Raw genomic sequence first — 19,480 nt, forward strand, 5'->3', positions numbered from 1 at the left:
TTTCAAAATAAAATAAAAGGCAGGACTTTTGTGGGTTAAGTAATCCCTCTATTTCAAGATGAGTGGCTTAAATCCTTATTACTTTATTATTTAATAGTATTAATCTTCTAAGCATAGTAACTTAAACACAATCCACCAGAGGGCGCTGTGATTATAAATAATGCGCTAAGTGACCCAGTTAAGCAAACAAATGTGAAGTTTTGAAATAGTAGTAGTTATAGTAGGGTCTCTGTATAAACTCATTTAAAATGTGTTGATATTAATACCGGTCCCTAAGTAAAATAATATTATCAATTGTAAAATAATTTATTTATATATGTGAATAATATATAAATATATTTATACAATTAAATAATAATATATTAATTATTATAACTGATGGTAGTTACTTACAAAGATGTTAAATAATTGCAATCATCACTATTCTAATAATAATAACACTCCTCTTCTTCGTTCTGAATCAAAACTAAGTAATAGCAGGCTGAATTTAATAAAATGTCTCAATTTTATTGGGCCCCTGGGTGCATTACTAAAGGTAAACGCGCCCTCTGGTGGACCAAACGTATAATTGCTACCCTCGCGGAATGCGCTCATAGCTCAAAGGCGCCCTCTGCTGGTCCACGGCCGATCTCGCCGTGCTCCTCCTCCCCTCTCTGATCAACAAGCAGCCTGGTGATATAATACACTGGCTGAACCTCCACAGAGAAGCAAAATGGCCGATAGTAAACTAACCGATCACACAGCGATAGACAGTCATCAAGAGGATATGTATTTTTTGTTTACAGCTTGAGAACTACGTTTGCGCAAAAAAAGGGTAGTTGCGGTTTTTTTTCCACTTTTTCTACGATTAACATTTTTTCGCCTGCCGGTGATGTCATTTCTTATTCAATTTAGCCTTGAAAGCCTCGAAGAACTAGCTCGCTAGGCTAGCTACCTTGCTAGCCTGCTAGCGGTGGGTCTGCAAGAATATTTGCACAGAAGCACTTTATGTCCTGTGTGATTCCCGAGGTGAGTAATTACCTTTTTAAATGTTTATGCGCTCCGGGAGTCTTTCCACATCGCAAATGACGCAGCTAAACCCGCAGCTGTTCCTTCATTCACACGGCGAGCTACAACGCTGTTTTAGGGTAGCTTCGCTTGGACAAACGTCATACAAGTTTCGTCGTATAAATTTGGCCCTGGCAAATGTTGGAGCCCAGCACCCGGGTAGCCTGCTAACCCGCCACTCGCTTGAAAAGCTTAAAAGGTTGTCGAGGGTCTAATTGCAAAATGTGTGTAGGAGGGAGAACGAGAACAAGCGGCATATTGTTTGTTAGTAAGTTAACGTGACGTTGGTGTTTGTCGGCTGCGTTCAGGATGTGGCTGTGCGGAGCCGCAGGGAGACACCTTGGTCCCTGACAGCTCGCCGCCTCTAACCCCCGGCTCTGTGGGTCAGAGGACGGTGCTCAGCCGCTGCTTCACGGGGGACCATGTTGAGCTTCTTCGGGTAAAGCTGCTCTGTTGACAGCTACCCCCAAACCTCCACTGCTCCTCGTTAGCGTATTATTTAGATAAGGCTTATTAATTTTTCCTGCGGCTGCTCGCGTGCACTTAAAAACAATGTAAAGACACGTCGTGTGTTACATAGTGGCGGATTAAACCCACAAGGTACCCAGTTAGCTTGCGCTAGCAACGTAAACATTGTGCTAATTAGGTGCAGCTAAACAAGCTGAAACGGTTCAACGACGGCGGCTTGCGAAAGTAACTTTTTGTCACTCGAGCACAACAAATTCAATGTATTTAAATTGGGTTTTATGTAATAGGACAACATAAGGTGGTACATAGTTTTGAAGAAGGAAAGTGGAACCTGACTTTTATTTTTATTTTTTTTATTTTGCAGAAAAAAAAGGAAAGTGTTGCATGTATTTCCATTGAGACCACTTTCCTCCCTGATGCCCCCAAATAAATTGCAGTGCTACCAACTCCCTTCAGAAGTCACTTAAATGGCCAGCATGTTTCACCTTTGGGTAGTTTGAGCTTTTTGTAGAGCAAAGTGTTCCACCATCTGAAAATAGAAACAGTGCGGCAGAGCTGGCACAAATCTTCATGTGAAGAGTGATGAGAACAAAAACCGAAAGAAAGCCATTAAAGACCAAAATAGGGCTTTTGAACTAAATGCAAAATATTGTTGTAGAGCACTGACAACTGCACACCACCTAAAACACACCATCTCCACAGTGTGAGGTGGAGGTGGCAGCATCATGCTGTGGGGATGCTTTACTTTATCAGCGACAGGGATGATGGATGGAGTAGAAAAATAATTGAAACTGTGGGGGAGGTTCACCTTCCAGCAGGACATCGACCCTAAAAGCAGCAAGAGCTACAACTGGATGCTTTCGATCACAGTATATTCAAACACCATTTCAGGTGTTTGAACGGTCCAGTCAAAGTTTAGAGCTAAATCAAACAAGCAAGAGTCAAACTGATGCTCTCTTTCCAGTTTGACTTAGATTAGATCCCCAAAACTCTGGTTGAGACATACCCCAACGAATAAGGAGCCATGTTCTGCTATGTCCCTGCAAAAGCATGCCACACTTCTCAGATTTGTATTTATTTTTCAATTTAAAAAGTAAAACCTTTTTTCTTTCCATGTCGCATTCGTGCACTAAATTCTAAAATGCTAAAATCCCCCAACATGCATTGTAGTCTGTCGTTTTAAACGACGAGCATTCAGGGGCTCTCGAATACTTTCGCTGCAAACGCCTGCGTCTAAAAACAGAACTTCAATTATGTTGCAGTTGCGATAACGTAAAAAAAATGGATAGTTTTGCTGCGACATAAAACACACAAAAAGTATTCTGATGTGTTCACAAGCTGAGCTCCAATAACAGGATGTGCTGTCTAGGTCAGTGTAGCAGTTAAAAGGTTTCTTTTCTTGCATTATATTTCTTACCGAGGACTTAAAGGAGTCACGATTTTTATTTTTGCTTCATGAATTAAATGAAACAAAGCTGTGAAATAATTTCAGATCAACGTTCTACTGAGGTCTCAAACTTTTGGGTTTCTGGTGAAATTTTCTTTTAAAAAGAAAATCTTCTCATTGTTAATTTTCTCTTTTGCTCAGCTGACGCACCTGTGATAAGCTCACATGAAAACTATTATCCTCTGCTGCTAAAACGCGTCAAACGGCGCCATTTTCAGAAACGTACGAGTCCACACGTGTGTATTTAAAAAAAGAACATTTTTTCCTGCAGTCTGCACTGTCTGCCGTTTGGACTTGCAATGGTTTGCTGGTTAATGAATTATGCAACGCAGCGCCAGAGTACCAAGGCCTGCTCTCTAAGTTGTCTAGCCCCGGTTACCGTTTCTCTCTCTCTCGCTCTTTACGACGCCGACATTGTCGGAGATGATCTGATGAATGCGTCGAAACGTCCCGCTTGTTTATGAAGACGGCGCGACTCGGACGCACGTGCGTCTAAACTGCAGTGGCATTAATGGCATGAATAATTGAATGTGTGCATTTCTTGTTCGCAGGCAGGAGAATCAAGAAGGGGAACAGCAGTTCATGGAAGACAAGAAAAAGAAGAAAGACGAGAAAAAGAAAAGGGAAACCTCTCAGAAGGTCAGCCTCGAGCTCCTGCTGTGTATTTTCAGTTAAAGAAAAAAAAAAAAAAAAAACGTAGTTGAGGTGAAATTATATTTTAAGATGGATCTAGAAATGTTTCTCATTAGTCAAAACAGATTCAGTCTGACTGATTTGTCCAGATGATAAAAACAGAAGTTGAATCAGGCTCACAGAAAAGCATGGGCATCTTATGGACGAAAAACTAAACAGTTTTTTATTTTATTTTTGTGACCAAAATTGTCCAATTCTAACTACTTGTAGAGGTCATTTATGCAAGTAGGAAAGAAATTAGTATTTCTTTTTTACTCGGGCTCTGAGTTACTTTTTTAGCTTTGCTGTATTGGTAGCTATTTATTTTTACATGTGAGATTGTCATTTCCATTCTGTTCTGAGAAAACCCACAAACTTTCTATTTTTATTCTGAGCTTGTGAAAGACTGTAGAAATAAAATAGAAGGAAGTTTAGAAGAGTTTGGTGCAGCTACTGTAGATTTTTCTCCAGATAAAGGCACAAATCCAAAGATGAGCGAAAGATATTGAGGATCTTTGTGGATTTCTGCTTGGAATCATTTGAAAGTGTATCATTTATGCTGTTTTATGAATAAAACATGATGTTTTAAATTATTTTTTTAATGTATCTGTTTCTTCTTTTAGGTGCCAGAACAGAAAATCAAAGGTAAATATATGTAAATATTTTTAATCATGACTTTATTATTCATGGCTTACATTAAATATCGTGAGTAATGTAAAGATTTGCTCTGCATTAACGTGAATAAAACTGTCGCAATTAATTAATCGCACGATAAAATGAGATTTATTATTTGCATTTTATTTGCAGAGATGCCACAATCCATTTTATGTATGACTTCGATTGTGTTTGGTTTTTATTTCTGTTTATTGTTGTTTTATTTTGGTCCCAGTATTATCTGTTTCCTGCTAAATTAAAAGTTTATTGGTCTTTGAGAGAACAAACTTGCATTATTATACCACATGATTAGAAAATGGTCTCAAACCAACACAATTGTTTATCGCAATAACTGCTGGGACAATTTATCGTGCAGCAGTTTATCGTGACAGGCCTCGTTGTGAATCTTACATTAATTCCGATGTCGTAAACGAGCTTTTTTGACGTTTCAGTGCCAGAACCAGCCAAGCCCTCCTGTTCCCAGCCGCTCGCCACCCCAGGCTCAGCGTCCCCCAGCCCTGGCCCCGTTTCCCCGTCGTCCCCCAGTCCTGGTGCAGGTGGGGGTTCCGCCCAAGTCCCTCCTGGTGGCGGGAACAATGCAAAGCAGCGAACTGCTGTGGCCAACGGACAGCCCTCCTCCGCCTCCGCCTCGTCTCCTTCTGGAAGTCAGAGTTCGCAGCAGCAGCAGCGATACATGTCTAGAGAAGTCCCACCGCGATTTCGCTGCCAGCAGGACCATAAAGTGCTACTGAAGAGGGGGCAGCCGCCGCTGTCCTCCATGCTGTTGGGGGGAGGGGAAAGCAGTACGGGAGGGGTGGGAGGAGGCAGTGGCTGGGATGTTGCCCCGTCCTTACAGGGGGCAGAAAGCCCCAATGCAAACGCCGACGGAAATACAGGTGAGGCTAAAGGCAACCAGGTGTAGAGCAGAAAGATTAAACATGCAGATTTCTGTATTTCGATGGACGTTTAGCTGATGTTAACTGAAAACATAAATCTAGAGAAAAGCAGTTTTCCATAAATGGGAACTTTGTAGAAGAAACACTGAATGCCTTTTGAAAAAAAATCACAGTGTTGTTCTAATAAGGGGAGCACCGATTGCCCTTTTCTGGCCGATCACCAATATTTAATAAGCCTGACTCACCGATTCCAATTTTGGCCGATACCGATTTCTTTTGTCTGAAAAGTTGCTAAATATAGTAACAAAGTTGCCAAGTCGGCAGCAGTGGGACGACTATTGTTAGCGGCACATGTGCAGGCGTGACCTGGTGGGTGAGTCAGTCGGTCAGATCTCTCTCAGGGCAGAGCTAATGGGAAAAGTGACTGATTTTCAGACCTTTGTGAAGGTAGATAAGATTGATTCCTCATGCAAGAACCACCAAACAATAAGGAAGCCTGTGCCGATTCCTTGGTGCAGAATAAAACTGACCAGGTCTCCAGAACTGTTGTATCCTTCAATAGATTCGGTTGAAAACTGGAGGAACCCAACATTTGAAATGTTCAATTAAACTCCCAGTTACAGTAACTTCTTCAACTTCTGTCCACAGATTCCAACGTGGGTTCATCCTCCCCTTCACCCCCCACCTCATCCTCATTTTGTGTTGCTGCTCTGTCGTCTTCTACTACTACTTCAACTTATGCAAATTCCACATGGGGGGCCGGCTCCGGCGGCCAGTCCTCCTCTCAGGGCTGCGGGAAGGTGTTTATGGATGGGACTGACCTGGATGACTGGCCTAGCATCACTGCTGGCCCCAAACTGATTTCAGAAGGGGCTGGAGGAGGGATGCAGGAGCAGGACTGCCCTGGTAACAACAACAGTAGTGCCTCATGGGGGGAGAGAAACATGCAGCAGAAGGGAGGAACTGCAGGAGGAGTACGAGGAGGAGAAGGGAACATGGACAATCTTTCCCCACCTCGCTCTTCTCCTCTTTCTTCTTCTTCCTCGCCTATTGAATGTGCTCAGCCAAGTGGTGTGTGGGTCTCCTCCGCCGCGTCCCAAGTGGAGGTAGGCCAAGGCTCGGCAGCATCTTACAATTCCAAAGTCTCCCATCTTCTTCCTGGGCCTCAGGAGAGCCCGTTGGGTGGCAGCAGCAGCGTCCCTGGTGCCAATTTCAACCCTAATGTGAACCCGTCTGCCTGGCCCGCCCTGGGGCAGAGCGGGACCTCCGTTCCGGCTTGTAGCGCCTCATCGCAACACTCGTCCGTGACTTCAGCTTCCTCATTCTCTGCCAGCACCACTGTCATCACCACTCAGACACTTTCATCTGTGAATCAAACTGGTCTCTACCAGCAGCACACTGAAACCGCTGTGGGGGCCAAGACTGGAGAACAGCAGCAGCAGCACTTAGGAAATCCAGGGCCAGAGCCGTGTTCGGGCGGGGCGGGGAGAGAAGCGGGACCAAATCAGGAAGGCGTCAACGAGGGAAACTCTGAGGTTGGCGGTGAAGGTGAGGCGAATACTTCTGGGTCTCTGTCTTCCTCCTCTGCTGCCTCGTCATCTTGGAGCGCCATGCCTCCGGTGACCTCCGAACCTGGCGCTGGTGCCTCGCAGGCGGACGGGTGGGGCGGAGGGGGTACAGGAGCTCAGGGGCACGAAGGGAACGTTTGGAGGTTTGGTAGCCAGGACGACAAAGCCGGGTGGGGCAAGGGGAATGGCGGGGGGTCAACCAACCCAGTTGTATCTCAGGGAGCTTGGGAAGGAGGAAGTACAGAAGTGAATTGGGGCGGCACCGCAGAAAGTGTAGGTTCTATTAACTTAGCAATAGGAAGTGGAGGAGAAGTGGATGGAAGCAGCATCAGCAGCAGCACGGACAGCGGCGGCGGCTGTTTAGAGGACTCTGCCTCGCAAAACTTAGCAACTATGACAAAAGCTTGGGACAATCAGAAAGGGATGGAAGGTGGAGACGGGACAGTCGGGGAGTGGGGAGGCCCAGGAGAGCCGGGTGGAGCTGTCGGAGGCGGTGGGGGACATTCGTCGTCGAGCGGCGGTGGATCCGTCGCTGGAAGCGGAGGCGGACAGAAAGAGCGCTCCGCGCGGCACCATTCCGACCATTCCTCCGGGGCAGACGTGGCCTTACTTAGCATGCTCAACAGATCCGACCTGGACCCCCGAGTTCTGTCCAACACGGGCTGGGGCCAGACTCAGATCAAGCAGAACGTGGCCTGGGACCTGGACACCTCAAAAGGTGTAGGGAACAGAAACGAAAGAAACCCTTCATCTTCCTCTGCATTCTCATCAGCAACCATAAACACTACCACCATCCGCAGCTCCAGGTACCCCTCCGAGAGCGGTTCTGCGTCCAATAATGTGTCATCCGGCAGCCTAAACTCTGGCCCCTCTACGCCCAGGGACAATTGGGAGGGTGGCGCTACGCAGTCTACTGGTGGTCCTTTTATGCCTAGCAGCACCATGAGGAAGCCAGGATCGCCGGAAGACGACATCCAGGGCGGTCAAGGAAAGGCAGCTGGAGGATGGGGGGAACCCCCACCTGACAAAGAGGGCAAAGGATGGAGGACGGACGACCAGCAGTGGGGAGGACACAGAGGAGGAAGGAAAAACTGGCAAGACTTTGAACAACAGGGTAGCGGGTGGGGAGACGGAGCAGAAGACAAAGGAACAGGGGGGTGGAAAGGATCTACAAGAGGAGAAACGGGTGGTTGGGGAGAGGAATGGGGCAAGAGAGACTCGGCTTCTGGGGCCGGGTGGGGAGACGGGAGGAGTAGAGTCGGAAGCAACTCCGATGAGGGATCCTCCTGGGGAAACGTGGACGAAGGGGGATCTCAGCGAGGAGGGTGGGGCAGTGGAGGAGATGTGGGTGGAGGCAAATCCCACCAGGACTGGGGGGGCGCCAAACCCAACGCAGCACAGATACCAAACAGCCAAGCGGCACCAACGAAAGCCCAAAATCATCATCATCATCATCAACAGCAGCAGCAATCACCGGGGGGGTGGAACAGCCAGCCGAGCGTCGGAGGCGGAGCTCAACTTTCAAAGAACCAGAACCAAAGTTTGGGGTGGACCTCTGGCCCGATTCCTCAAATCTCCGGAGGCGCAGGGGACCCGCTGGAGCCCAGCGGCTGGGAGGAACCGTCACCTCAGTCCATAAGCCGGAAGATGGAGATCGACGACGGCACGTCAGCCTGGGGGGACCCAACGCGCTACAACAACAAGAATGTGAACCTGTGGGACAAGAACAGCACCGCGCCGGGGTCGAATCAAGGCCCACAGGGTCCGCCGCCGCCAGCGATGCAACAGCAGCCTCCGAGACGGCAGCACAGCATCAACTCCAACCCCGGCAGTGGAGCAGTGGGTAAGGGAAGCGGAATAACAATCAGGACTGATTACAAGGCGTCCGTTTTCCATAGCAAATTATAAAACTAAATGTTCAATTCCTTTACAGGCATGTGGGGTGGAGCTGCACAAAGCGTGGATGATGGTACAGCGGCTTGGGGCCAGGCGTCGGACGCTGCGACCGGCTGGGGAGAACCGGACGATTCCAGCAAATCATCTGGCTGGAGGAACCCTTCACCCAACCCCAGCAAACCTGGTAGGAACCGAAACGTTTACTTATGCAGCTCCAGTGGTTTTTGAAGATTTTAATCCACTTTTTAGCACCAATACCCAGTTCTTCTCAAGAATCTCTAGGCTGGGCTGCTTCTTAAGCCGTCTTGCTTTGTTTTTGCTGCAGGAGTGAAGTCGGTGGACAGCTGGGGCGGGAAGGGCGACGGCTCCATCGCTGCGTCCCGGCACCCGAGCTGGGAGGATGACGAGGATGGCGGCGGCGGCGGCGGAGTGTGGAACAGCGCGGGTTCTCAGGGAAGCGGCTCGTCATTTAACTCTGGAGGCTGGGGTCAGAGTCACCCTGGGAAGAGAGGAAACATCAAGGTTAGGAACGGGGCGACCTTTCTGGAACAGAACCGTTTTTTTCTTCTACTTGCTTATTTTTTCACTTTGTTTTTTACTCTTTTCCCACATTGATGGAAACAAAGACACTGTCGATAGTCTTTCAATCCAAACAGATAATCACACAGCCAATGATAGATGTTTCATGTTGCGTCCATCTTGTTTTCCTCTTTTTTTAACCATGTACATCATTATTTATGGAAAAATAACTATTTTTAAAACATTTTTGCTTGTTTTGGATTGAGAGCGATGTTTGGGTTTCTTACAGAGTGGAGGAGGCGACAGCTGGATGAATCCAGTATCACGCCAGTTTTCCAACATGGGTCTTCTGGTAAGAAGTTCTCCAAAAGTCCCAAACCCCTTCACTTTTATAAGAAGTTATCATTAAAAACATTCCTATTTTTATTTTTTTCTTAGGGTGATGATCCTGGGGTGGATAAAAAGATGGACGGGGACAAGAGAGGAATAAATGACTACAATGGAGAGATGCGAAGAGGAGGACGAAGCGGAGGAGGGTACCGCATGCCTAGTTCCAAAGACATGGGCCCTGGTGACATGGGACCCTACGGTGATAAGGCAAGAGTCTTATTATGCTATATTTACGTAATTTCAACATTACATTGAAATCACAAGTCACTTGAAACTGTTCAAAGCCTTTAGTTTGACTCTCAGCACAGAGTTGCTAATGGTTGGTGGCACGTTGTTGTTCCAGATGGGTGGCCATGGAGTGTTTGTTGCAGGTGGAGGAGGGATGTCTCAGCCTCGAGGGATGCACCAGCCTGGCATGCATTCGATGAACGCGTCCCCAGGGTTACGGGCTCAAGTGCCTCATCAGTTCCTGTCTGCTCAGGTTGGCTGTCCTCCATCGTCTTCTCCTTCTTCTTCTTCTTGTTTTTGCCAAACAAAAACAAAACAAGTATTTGTCTCGCTGGTACCACTAATTTTTATGGTACCCAATGAGAGTCATAGTCATTGCAATTTTGCTGGCATCTTTTAGTTGTTTGTTTGGTTCCCGTGGTAACCTGTTGTCGGGCTGTGATGTTCTCCGCTACGTTCATTATTGATTCTGGTTTTAACTCAGAAATGCGCCACAGCATCGGGATACAGGTTTCACACCAGCTGGATTCAGAGTTGTTGCTATGGAGACGGTCAAAAACACAAGTGGCTTGCACTTGCAGCTGCAAATATTTAAATATCACAACGTTGTGTAAACAATGACAACATAAAGTGATTCGTCGTTTTTTCAGTTGTTCCGGTCTGTGATTGGGCGAAATTGGATTGTTGCATCATTATCAATAAATTTCAAGAAAATGGTCTCAAAACGACAAAATTAACTTTTTTCAATAATCACTGGGGCAGCAAAGTTTGTTACATTTTCCTTATTTCTTCATTCCTCAGCGCCTATAGACTGTGGTGTATTTCAGCTGTTGAGTAGAAAGTCTTGTTTAGTGACAAAAGTACATAACGTTCCCAAAGCACCTGGAATCAATTCGATTCTGTTATTTTTATTTTTTTATCATGATTCTCTTTAGTGTCACCAAGCCCCCTTTTTATATGTAATCTCTCGCTCTGTTTTTTTGTTTGTTTGTTTTTTTTAACCCTACAGGTGCCGGGTCCCATGCTGAAGCAGATGCCCTCTCCTGGTGGTAGCGTAGGGGGAGTGGGAGGTGTCGGTGGGGTCGGTGGTGTCGGTGGAGGAGTGTTCCCGCCTCAGATTTCCCCGCAGCAGCTTGCAGTGCTCAGCAACATTTACCCCCACATGCAGCAGTTCCATCTGGTACGCGCTAAAACGTTACGCAGCTCACCAACATGAGTCACCCGCTGGCGACCCTTTCGCAAGAACGAATCGGCCGTTCAAGCGATTGTTGAACGTTGATTTTTAAAAAACGTTTCTTGCCGTCGTCTGTGGCAGGCTTGTCAGCTGCTGATACAGCAGCAGCAGCAGCAACAGCAACAGCAGCTCCTGCAGAACCAGAGGAAGTTCCCCCAACCTCAGCCTCTCAGGCAGCAGACAGACCCGCAGCAGGTGAGCATTTCAGAGATCTTCTTAATCATACACATCTTTGGTTCAGCTGCTCTTCCTTGATCACACAACAAAGAAGAGGCCACTCTGTCAGGGCTGCCACTGTTAGCCGACGTCATCCAGAGACATTCAGAAGTGTTGCAGAGCAAGGCGTGGCGCCTCCGTGGACAGACTCCTCCGGAGACGGTTGTTATGGTTGCGTTTTTGTTTTTTTGTCTCCCCCCCCACCCCACTTAAGTTTCAGCGGGTTGAGTTAGGTTATTGTGTTGCTAAGCAACATGACTACACGATGAGATTCACAGTGATGGTTGCTGAGTGAAGACAGTTTTATTTCTGTTTGCTAAAGCGTTAGCCACCGCAGCAGTGAAACAAGTGAAGACATGAGAGGTCGTCCGATTGGACGTTGGGGTTAAAAGCCATTTCATCGCTGTGGATGATTCTGGATGACCCTTAATTAAGTTCCAGTTCAAAATCTGAATGATACAAAACTGATGATGCAGATACAGGCAATGTACACAAGTACCCAGACTTTAGTTTGTTTTTGATTTATAGAACTACAGATAAATAAAGGATTATAATATAAAGTTAATAAAACACAAGATGATGAAACATGTCTAAGCAAGTATGTAGACAAGTGCAGCCAATAAGTTTTTTTTGTTGTTGTTTCTTAGTGGGTGTGGCCTATATTCAGGTGCGCTAACTAGTCCAGAAATTATGGTACTTGCACATTTTCTCATTCTTCTTCCTTTGTGTTTCTTTCTTCTCAGCTGGCGAGGATCATGGCGATTCTCCAGCAGAGGCAGCAGCAGCAGGTTGGAGTTGGAGGAGCAACACCTGGAGGAGGGAACTCCAAGCTGTCCCCCTCTCACCTGGGAGGAGGCGTGTCCAAACAATCCATGGTAGACCCCCTCCCACACACTGGAATGGGGGGTCCCTTATCAGATCTTCATGCCAAATCACAAGGAATGTATTCTGGTACGTTCCTCCAGACAGCTGATGTTTTTACTCGCCCATCAGCCGGAGTAAAGGATTGATCCAGGATTTTTTTTATTTTTTCTGGTCAGGGCTCACAGCTGGTGGCAACCTGTCGACACTAGAACTCAGTCCCATGATGGGGGGCATGAAGGACATGAGTGGACAACAGTCCCGCTTTAAATGGATGATGGAGGGACATTCCCCTGCTCCGTCTCCTCCAGACACAGCCCTTCACAAGAATGGTAGGCCAGCAGATGGTTCCCACTGGGATTTTTTTCCCCTGCATCTCCAAACGTCACACCTCCGCTGCTGCCGCGACTCCATTACTCACTCGCCATTCACAGTGTATCTGAGCGTGACGCAGCAAATGACTAAAGTTGTTGTGTGTTGTTTTTTTTTGCTATCCGCAAGGCCCTATACCCAGTACAATAAAGGTTCGAGGAGGGTCTCCGTACTCCCAGTATGAAATGCTGGGCAGTGAAGGTTTAGGGATCCCACCTCAGGGCTCTGCAGACAGCTGGCACCGAACTCCTGGTAGTAAGATGGAAAACAAACCTGCCACTTCAAGCTGGCCTCCAGGTGTGGACATGCTGCTTCTTTATCATTTTATCTGTTTCCATCTTACAGGATCAGTGACAGTCTGAGGAAAACTTTACACTTATGTTTTTACAAGTTACATAGAGCTGCAACCTTCAATTATTTTAGTAATTGAATTGATAAATTGGCACATTCTGCAGATTTTTTTTTTTATTGATCCACTGCAGTGTTTTATTTACATAATATCAAAAAATAAAGAAATCAATTCCCTTTTTAAATAAGAAAGTGCTTCATTGTTTAAAATGTAATAACACAACCTTCATGTAGTGTATCCTTGAATATTTGTAGATTTTTTTTTCATTAACTATTCAGTAACTGGATAGCAAAAGGTGCTTAAGAGAAGACTTCTTTGTTTTGTTTTTTTACAGAATTTGAATCAGGTGAAGCTAAAGCTAGGATTTCTGGGTAGAATGTATTTACATTTTTTTTTTTTCTTAAATGCAAGTGTATATATATTTTTGTACAGTTTTGGCTTCATTACTGCTCATGGTATACTGTTTTTCCAGCAGGTCAACGATTGATTTCTAAAAAATTTTTGTCCATTATTTCAATAATCAATGAATCACAAATAATCTGATTAATTGTTTCAGCCTTAAAGTTAAATAACAGCAGATTAAAGATTGTAATTCAGAATTAGTGAACACTGAGGATTGTAGAACGTAGCCAAGGCTTTAAATTTTAATACATGCAAATTAGCCAGATCATTTTAAGCTACTCATGTTTCCATTGCGACAGAGTTCCAGCCCGGTGTGCCATGGAAAGGAATCCAGAGCACTGGGGACCCAGAGTCTGACCCCTACATGACCCCTGGCAGAGTCCTCGGCTCCCCTGCATCCCCAAATCTCAATGATCCGGACCACCCATTACTACGAGACAACATAGGTAATTCACTCCCAAATATCTTCCAGTTTTTAAGTTCCTGGTTTGAGTGTTTACATATTATCCTTGAGACAAAAGTACATGATGTACTAACTCTAAAAATGATGCTTGGACCAACTGAAAGATAATAAACTCTTATTATACCACATGTACTGTTAGTTGCTGTTGGATTATATTGTATTTATTATATAGTCAATGTTTTAAAATCATTTTTTTAAATTTTTGAATAAAATAGTTTACCAAGACAGGCAGAGACATGATAGTGCCCTGGTAGTTTAACAAGATTTTCTGAAGTTTTCTTGCTTCATCATGAAAATGTTATCAAACCTCTTAGCCTCGTTCACATTATAACCAAATATCAGGATTTTATGTGATAGCTTAACAGAAAGCAACACATAATCATAGAGTAGAAAGAAACTTTTTATAAAATTTCTTAAAGTATTTTTGAGGTTGAATATAAAAGCATAAATTAAGTTCCTTCCAAAAGGGAATGACCCTATTTTCTGTTGAAACACTTAATTTTTTTTTTTTTTTTTTTTTTACAATGGCTTAGTTAAAGTACGGGACTAAATCTACAAACTTTTCAGGTTTCATGTGTATCCCATAAAATGTCAATAAAACAGATTCCTTTAAGCTTTTTTTTCCTAAAACATGGTGAAGCTGAAGAGTAGCTACCAAAAGCAAGAGGCTCATGGTTAATATCCCGGACAAGCCCCCAATTCATGTTCTGATTCAGGTTGTTGAGCTGCAGCGTCAAATGGACAACTGAACAGGAAATGGGTAATAGTTTTTGTGACAGCCGTTCAATAATAAAAGTCGTCAACAAGCAGATCTGCCCTCTCTCCATGCGTGCCGTTAATCTGTGCTCTCTCAGGTGCAGCCAATTAACCCAGTCTAGCTAACAGCAACTGTTGCCGTACTGTAAATCCTGTGAGGATTTTAGATAAACTCTAAAGGAAATGCCACATTTCTAAGGAATAAATAAAAACGAGAACACTCCTTATCGCTGAAGCTTCACTGCTCTGTGTATTGTAGCTCAGTCCAGCCCGTTTCCTGGAGCCCTCACACGAGGACAGTCTTCTTAATGGCTCAGTATTTGGGCTGTTACTTTCTTTTTGCTGATGTTTGAACCGTTTGTAGGGCCAAACCCCTCCCTCAACACCTCGCTGCCTTCACCTGGTGCCTGGCCCTACAGTGCCTCAGACAGCCCCCTCAGCAATGCACACAGCACAGGTCTGATTTCTATTTTGCTTCTTCTTTGCATTCAACTCCTTTTTTTGCCCCACTCATTAATTTGGAATTCAAATCACTACATGGTCGTATGTTCTGTGTTTTAGAAAAGTTTCCCCAGGTTTTCTCTCTGCTAAGCTGTCATATCTGCAACTTGCCTCTGTGTAGCTTGCATTTCATAACTCATTTATTTCTCCCACTCTCCATACCCCTCCCAGGAAAGTACTCTGAGTACAAGCCCAGCTGGCCTCCAGAGCCCATCGGACAAAACAAATTATGGAAGACCAATCGCAATAGCTCGCAGCTGCCGCGTCCCCCTCCTGGCCTGACCAATCAGAAGCAGGCCTCGCCCTCCCCGTGGGGAACTGGAGGGCCGCGGTTGGCTCGGAGCTGGGGAGGGATGAATCAAGAGTCAAGATTTGGGTCAGGTACTTTGGAGAGAGAATTGGTTTCATAACAGTTTTTTTTTTTTTTTTGTCAGCTTTTGTTTTGATTTTATACTGTTAAGAAAAGGTTTCATGTATCATAGCTTCTGACTAGCATGGTTAGCATAACAGTGTTTCTGTTTCATCCTCTCTTTTCCTGTTACGTGTTTGTTTTATCTAGGCTCAGCTTGGAGTGATGGTACCTCTAGAAGCAGCTGCTGGCTGCTGCTGAGAAACCTGACCCCTCAGGTAAGGACAGAGGACGCTCGCATGGACACAGGAGACTAAAAATATCAGCATTGTTTGGAAATTTAACTCAGAACAATAATTACAGTAGCAGAGGTAGGTTAGATTTACTTGTCGGTAACCTCTATATTTTAGTCAACGTCAATATTTGAATTAGTCATCTAAATAAACTATATTTAGGCAGGTTCACATAAAAGGTTTTCTGATAAAAGATCTGTGGGATACAGAAAGTTACAATCCCTTTTATGCAAAATCCTGAATGTTGCTCACTGATGACCAACTTTTAATCTAATTTTATCATATTTTTAAAGTGATTACATTGTTTTTTTATGATGCAACTGCTTACTGTGTGAAAATAATGCAGTCCCTTTCAAAAGTGGCACACCCTTTAAGCTGCGGACAAACTCAAGAAACTTTTATGTGATGAGCCAGACAATGTGATATGTAATTTTAAAGTGGAATAAAATCCTGGACTTTTCCAAATTTCTCACCTATAAAAATCTGAAGTGGATCTTTGGATTTGGATTCAGCCTCACCGACTTCCATAAACAAAGAAAATAGGATAGTTTAGATAAAAGCGTATTCATTCTCACACTCTAAAATAAGTATTATCAGATCAAACAGACTCTGCTAGAGCTGGGCTGCAGAGATAACTCAGCCATTTAATGAGGGTTAACAGAAATTACTTTTTCAGGACATTCCTCAAACACTTCTGGGCTTACATTAGTAATGCACACCGATTATCTCGCTGGAGACGTTGTAGCGGTCTATCTCACCGTAATGATTAAGACATTATAAATGAATTCAATGCAAAGTGCGATGTCTGCATTATTAACACGCAGCTTTTCCTCTGCAAAACCATTCTTACACAACCGCTGACATTCCTTGACCTTTTCTGGCCCAATACTGAATGAACCTGGTGAAATGTTTTACACCAAACATTAATTTTTTTTTTTCTTTTTTCTTTTTCTGATTCTAGATTGACGGCTCCACGCTGAGGACTATCTGTATGCAGCACGGCCCCCTGCTGACCTTTCACCTGGGCCTAACCCAGGGCAGCGCTCTGGTTCGATATAACAGCCGGCAGGAGGCGGCCAAGGCTCAGGGTGCTCTTCACATGTAAGTTCACCAGCAGCCCGGATCCAGTGCTTCTCAAATATTGTTTATAAAAATAAAACGCAATAGATGCTTTAGAGCTTATGGTTGTAAGTAGGGAGGAAGTTACCGATTAATGAGTTAATCTAAAGTTGATTATTCCCATCAGTCAACTAATAAGCGGCCAGAACCCAAGTTTCCTCTTGTTTTAAATTCCCCACTTTTATGACTATATTCTGATAATTTTATATATTTTTTATATATTTTGTTGTCTTGACATGCCCTAGCACTGTTTTGAAATATAAGGTGCATCTTGCATCTCACTCCAGACTCTGTTTGGACCGTTTCTTTTTCCTGTTGTATGTCTCCGCCATCTTAATTCCTGTATCATCTGGCTCCAATTAAGGAAGACCAGGGCGCCCTCTGCTGGATGGCGGCTAACCTACAGCACAAAAACATGGTCTAAGCGGACATTATTAGTTAATCAATTGATTTCTTAGATTGAAATTAGTTCCAATCGATAATCATAAGTCAAATAGTTGTTTGCGGCTCTAGTTATAACATAAGAAAACTTTGAGAAGTTTAATGACTGAATAATGTTGTATTCCTAAAAGACGTCTTCCTTGACTTGCCTTCCAGGTGTGTTCTGGGAAACACCACCATCCTGGCTGAGTTTGTGAGTGAAGAAGAGGTTGCACGCTATTTTGCACATTCCCAGGCCGAAGGGGCTGGCTCGGGAGGAGCGGCGGGCAACGGCGCGCCCGGTTCATCCGGAACGGGCGCGGCCGTGGCCAGCAGCGGCGGGAGCTCCCCTGGGAGTGAGCGACCGGCGGTGGGTTCGTCTTCAGGCGGAAACGGAAACGGCGGCGGAGGGGAAAGGTCGTCCGGCTCCGGGTGGCAGAGTCTCGACGGTACAGGCGCGTCTTCGGAAGCGTCTTCGGCCCAAGGACCGGGGCTCGCGATATTCTCCCAGTGGAGCACCAACGGGGCCGGGGAAGGAGGCGTCGGCGGGGTGGAGAGCGGGCGGTCTGGGCTGTGGGGCGGCATAAACACAGGATACCCGAGCAGCAGCCTGTGGGGAGCGCCTCAAATGGAGGAAAGGCACCAAATGGACGGCTCCGCCGGACTGTTGCCTGGCGACCTGCTGGGGGGAGGGGCCGACTCCATCTGATGAGCCCACCTAACGAGTAGTACGATTGGATTTGAACACACTGATAGGGCATACACTGGGATACATATGTACTTAATATGGCACACATATTTACATGGTATGCATATTGATGTACTGAATACATACCCGTGCGTACATATACTAGTATGCATATTAACGTGCACACACTTAAAGCAGAAATGTGAGACATGCTTACACACATTCTCATGGCCAGACTTAAGCTATTATATATATGAAAAAAAAAAAACAAATGCAGGGACTGTTAGATGTGTATTCAGCCTTTTTTTCCACACATGAAGATTTCAACTGCTTAGACTTGAAACCTGAAAAAGAATGAAAAAGAAAAAAAAGAAAAGTCAGTGAGTCTTAAAGACTCGACTGGATCGCAATGTGCTTAGTAAGTAGGGGGACTTTTTAACCGATTTACATGAACATGCACACACCAAATACAGAGAAGCCTTCAGACAGACAGGCACTGTAAACAGCATTACCTTCATCATTATAAGAGAACACTGAGGAGCGCAGTTTGTATTCACATCCCCTTAAAGACAGAGATTGAATCCAAACACATGCAAAACGGCTCTGATCCAGATCAGGGCTGTATCTTACTGTGTATGTTAAGTTTGTTTTTTTTTTGTTGTTTTTTTTTTGTTGTTTTTTTTCTTGTTTCGTTTGGATCTATGATTTTAATTTTTGAATAGTGAAATTTTGAGAAAAAAAAAACTAGAAAAAAAGTCATTGATCTGTTTTCAGAAATGCTGACCTCCTACTGTTGTATCTCACGCACTCTTTGGTTTAGTTTTTTTTTTTTTTTCTGTTATTCGTTCTCAAACATGTTTGTTACTGTTGCAGTGATACATGTTTAATTGCTGGCATTTTCAGGCTACGATGCATTTCTCCACGTGTCGATGCTGCGTGCGGCATCACACACACTGAGTATGAGTGAGACTGAGACCAAGTAAGTGGATTATAAACCACCGCAGTCGCTGTGCATGTGTGTGAGAATGTGACGATGTGTGTACGCATGGTAATGCCTGTCATAATGTGGGCAAGGCTGCTTACTTATACAGAAGGTCTATACAAAAAAATGTTATGAGTGCATTTGGTATTCTGCTGTGTGTTAAGAAATATTGGCACTAATGCTTTTTTTTCCCTTTTCATTTGAAGTGTTTTTTAGTAGATATGTCTTTTTTTATTGTCTGACCTGCAATAATTAAAAAAAAAAAAAGAAACATTTTAATGACACAAAGAGCTGAAGGCATATGCGTTGAGAAAAATGGACATGCCAAATCTTATCAAACTGTGTGCAGTGGGAGGGGAGGGGCGGGGCGGGTTGTTTACAGATACAGTGTAAGCGTTACCGTTCGTTTTTAATGGTTTGTTGTTGTGTATTTGTTTTAAATTAAGACAGGCTTTAACACTCCTGTTCAGTGTTTTCGTTTTGAGATTTTACAGAAGAAAAATTTATTTAAACAATGAGAACAAGATTAATAAAGATGAAAGTATTGGCTTCTAAGTTTGTCCTTGTGGTTATTTTTTTATTTTTATTTTTCCATGAAACGTACGCAGCTCTCGTCAGAAATTTGCATAAATTCATCTTGGACATAGATGTTCAGATTAATTGTGTGCTTTTCAATGCAGTTGAGTCATG

The 19,480-nt window shown here is 44.4% G+C and overlaps 1 protein-coding gene across 2 annotated transcripts; it reads left to right on the top strand.

Moving 5' to 3' along the window:
• The first annotated feature begins 670 nt into the window (after window positions 1-670).
• On the top strand, window positions 671-19,345 carry LOC103143617 (trinucleotide repeat-containing gene 6B protein-like). 2 transcript variants are annotated; one of them, XM_007560220.2, is made up of 21 exons: window positions 671-1,008; window positions 3,514-3,601; window positions 4,258-4,279; window positions 4,741-5,184; window positions 5,833-8,595; window positions 8,686-8,832; window positions 8,974-9,170; window positions 9,457-9,519; window positions 9,606-9,764; window positions 9,901-10,038; window positions 10,795-10,965; window positions 11,101-11,214; window positions 11,979-12,186; window positions 12,276-12,428; window positions 12,598-12,765; window positions 13,519-13,665; window positions 14,803-14,895; window positions 15,111-15,320; window positions 15,499-15,566; window positions 16,543-16,682; window positions 17,298-19,345. In XM_007560220.2, exons 2-21 carry the CDS (start codon window positions 3,545-3,547, stop codon window positions 17,827-17,829), a joined length of 5,994 nt encoding a protein of 1,997 aa, XP_007560282.1. In that variant the 5' UTR covers window positions 671-1,008; window positions 3,514-3,544; the 3' UTR covers window positions 17,830-19,345. The 2 variants fall into 2 exon arrangements, with proteins under 2 accessions (XP_007560282.1, XP_007560281.1); XM_007560219.2 differs by lacking the exon at window positions 671-1,008 and having other exon boundaries at window positions 3,476-3,601.
• The last annotated feature ends 135 nt before the right edge of the window (window positions 19,346-19,480 follow it).

Source organism: Poecilia formosa, unplaced genomic scaffold (genome assembly GCF_000485575.1).
Source record: "Poecilia formosa unplaced genomic scaffold, Poecilia_formosa-5.1.2 Scaffold114, whole genome shotgun sequence".
Taxonomy (NCBI): Eukaryota; Metazoa; Chordata; class Actinopteri; order Cyprinodontiformes; family Poeciliidae; genus Poecilia; species Poecilia formosa.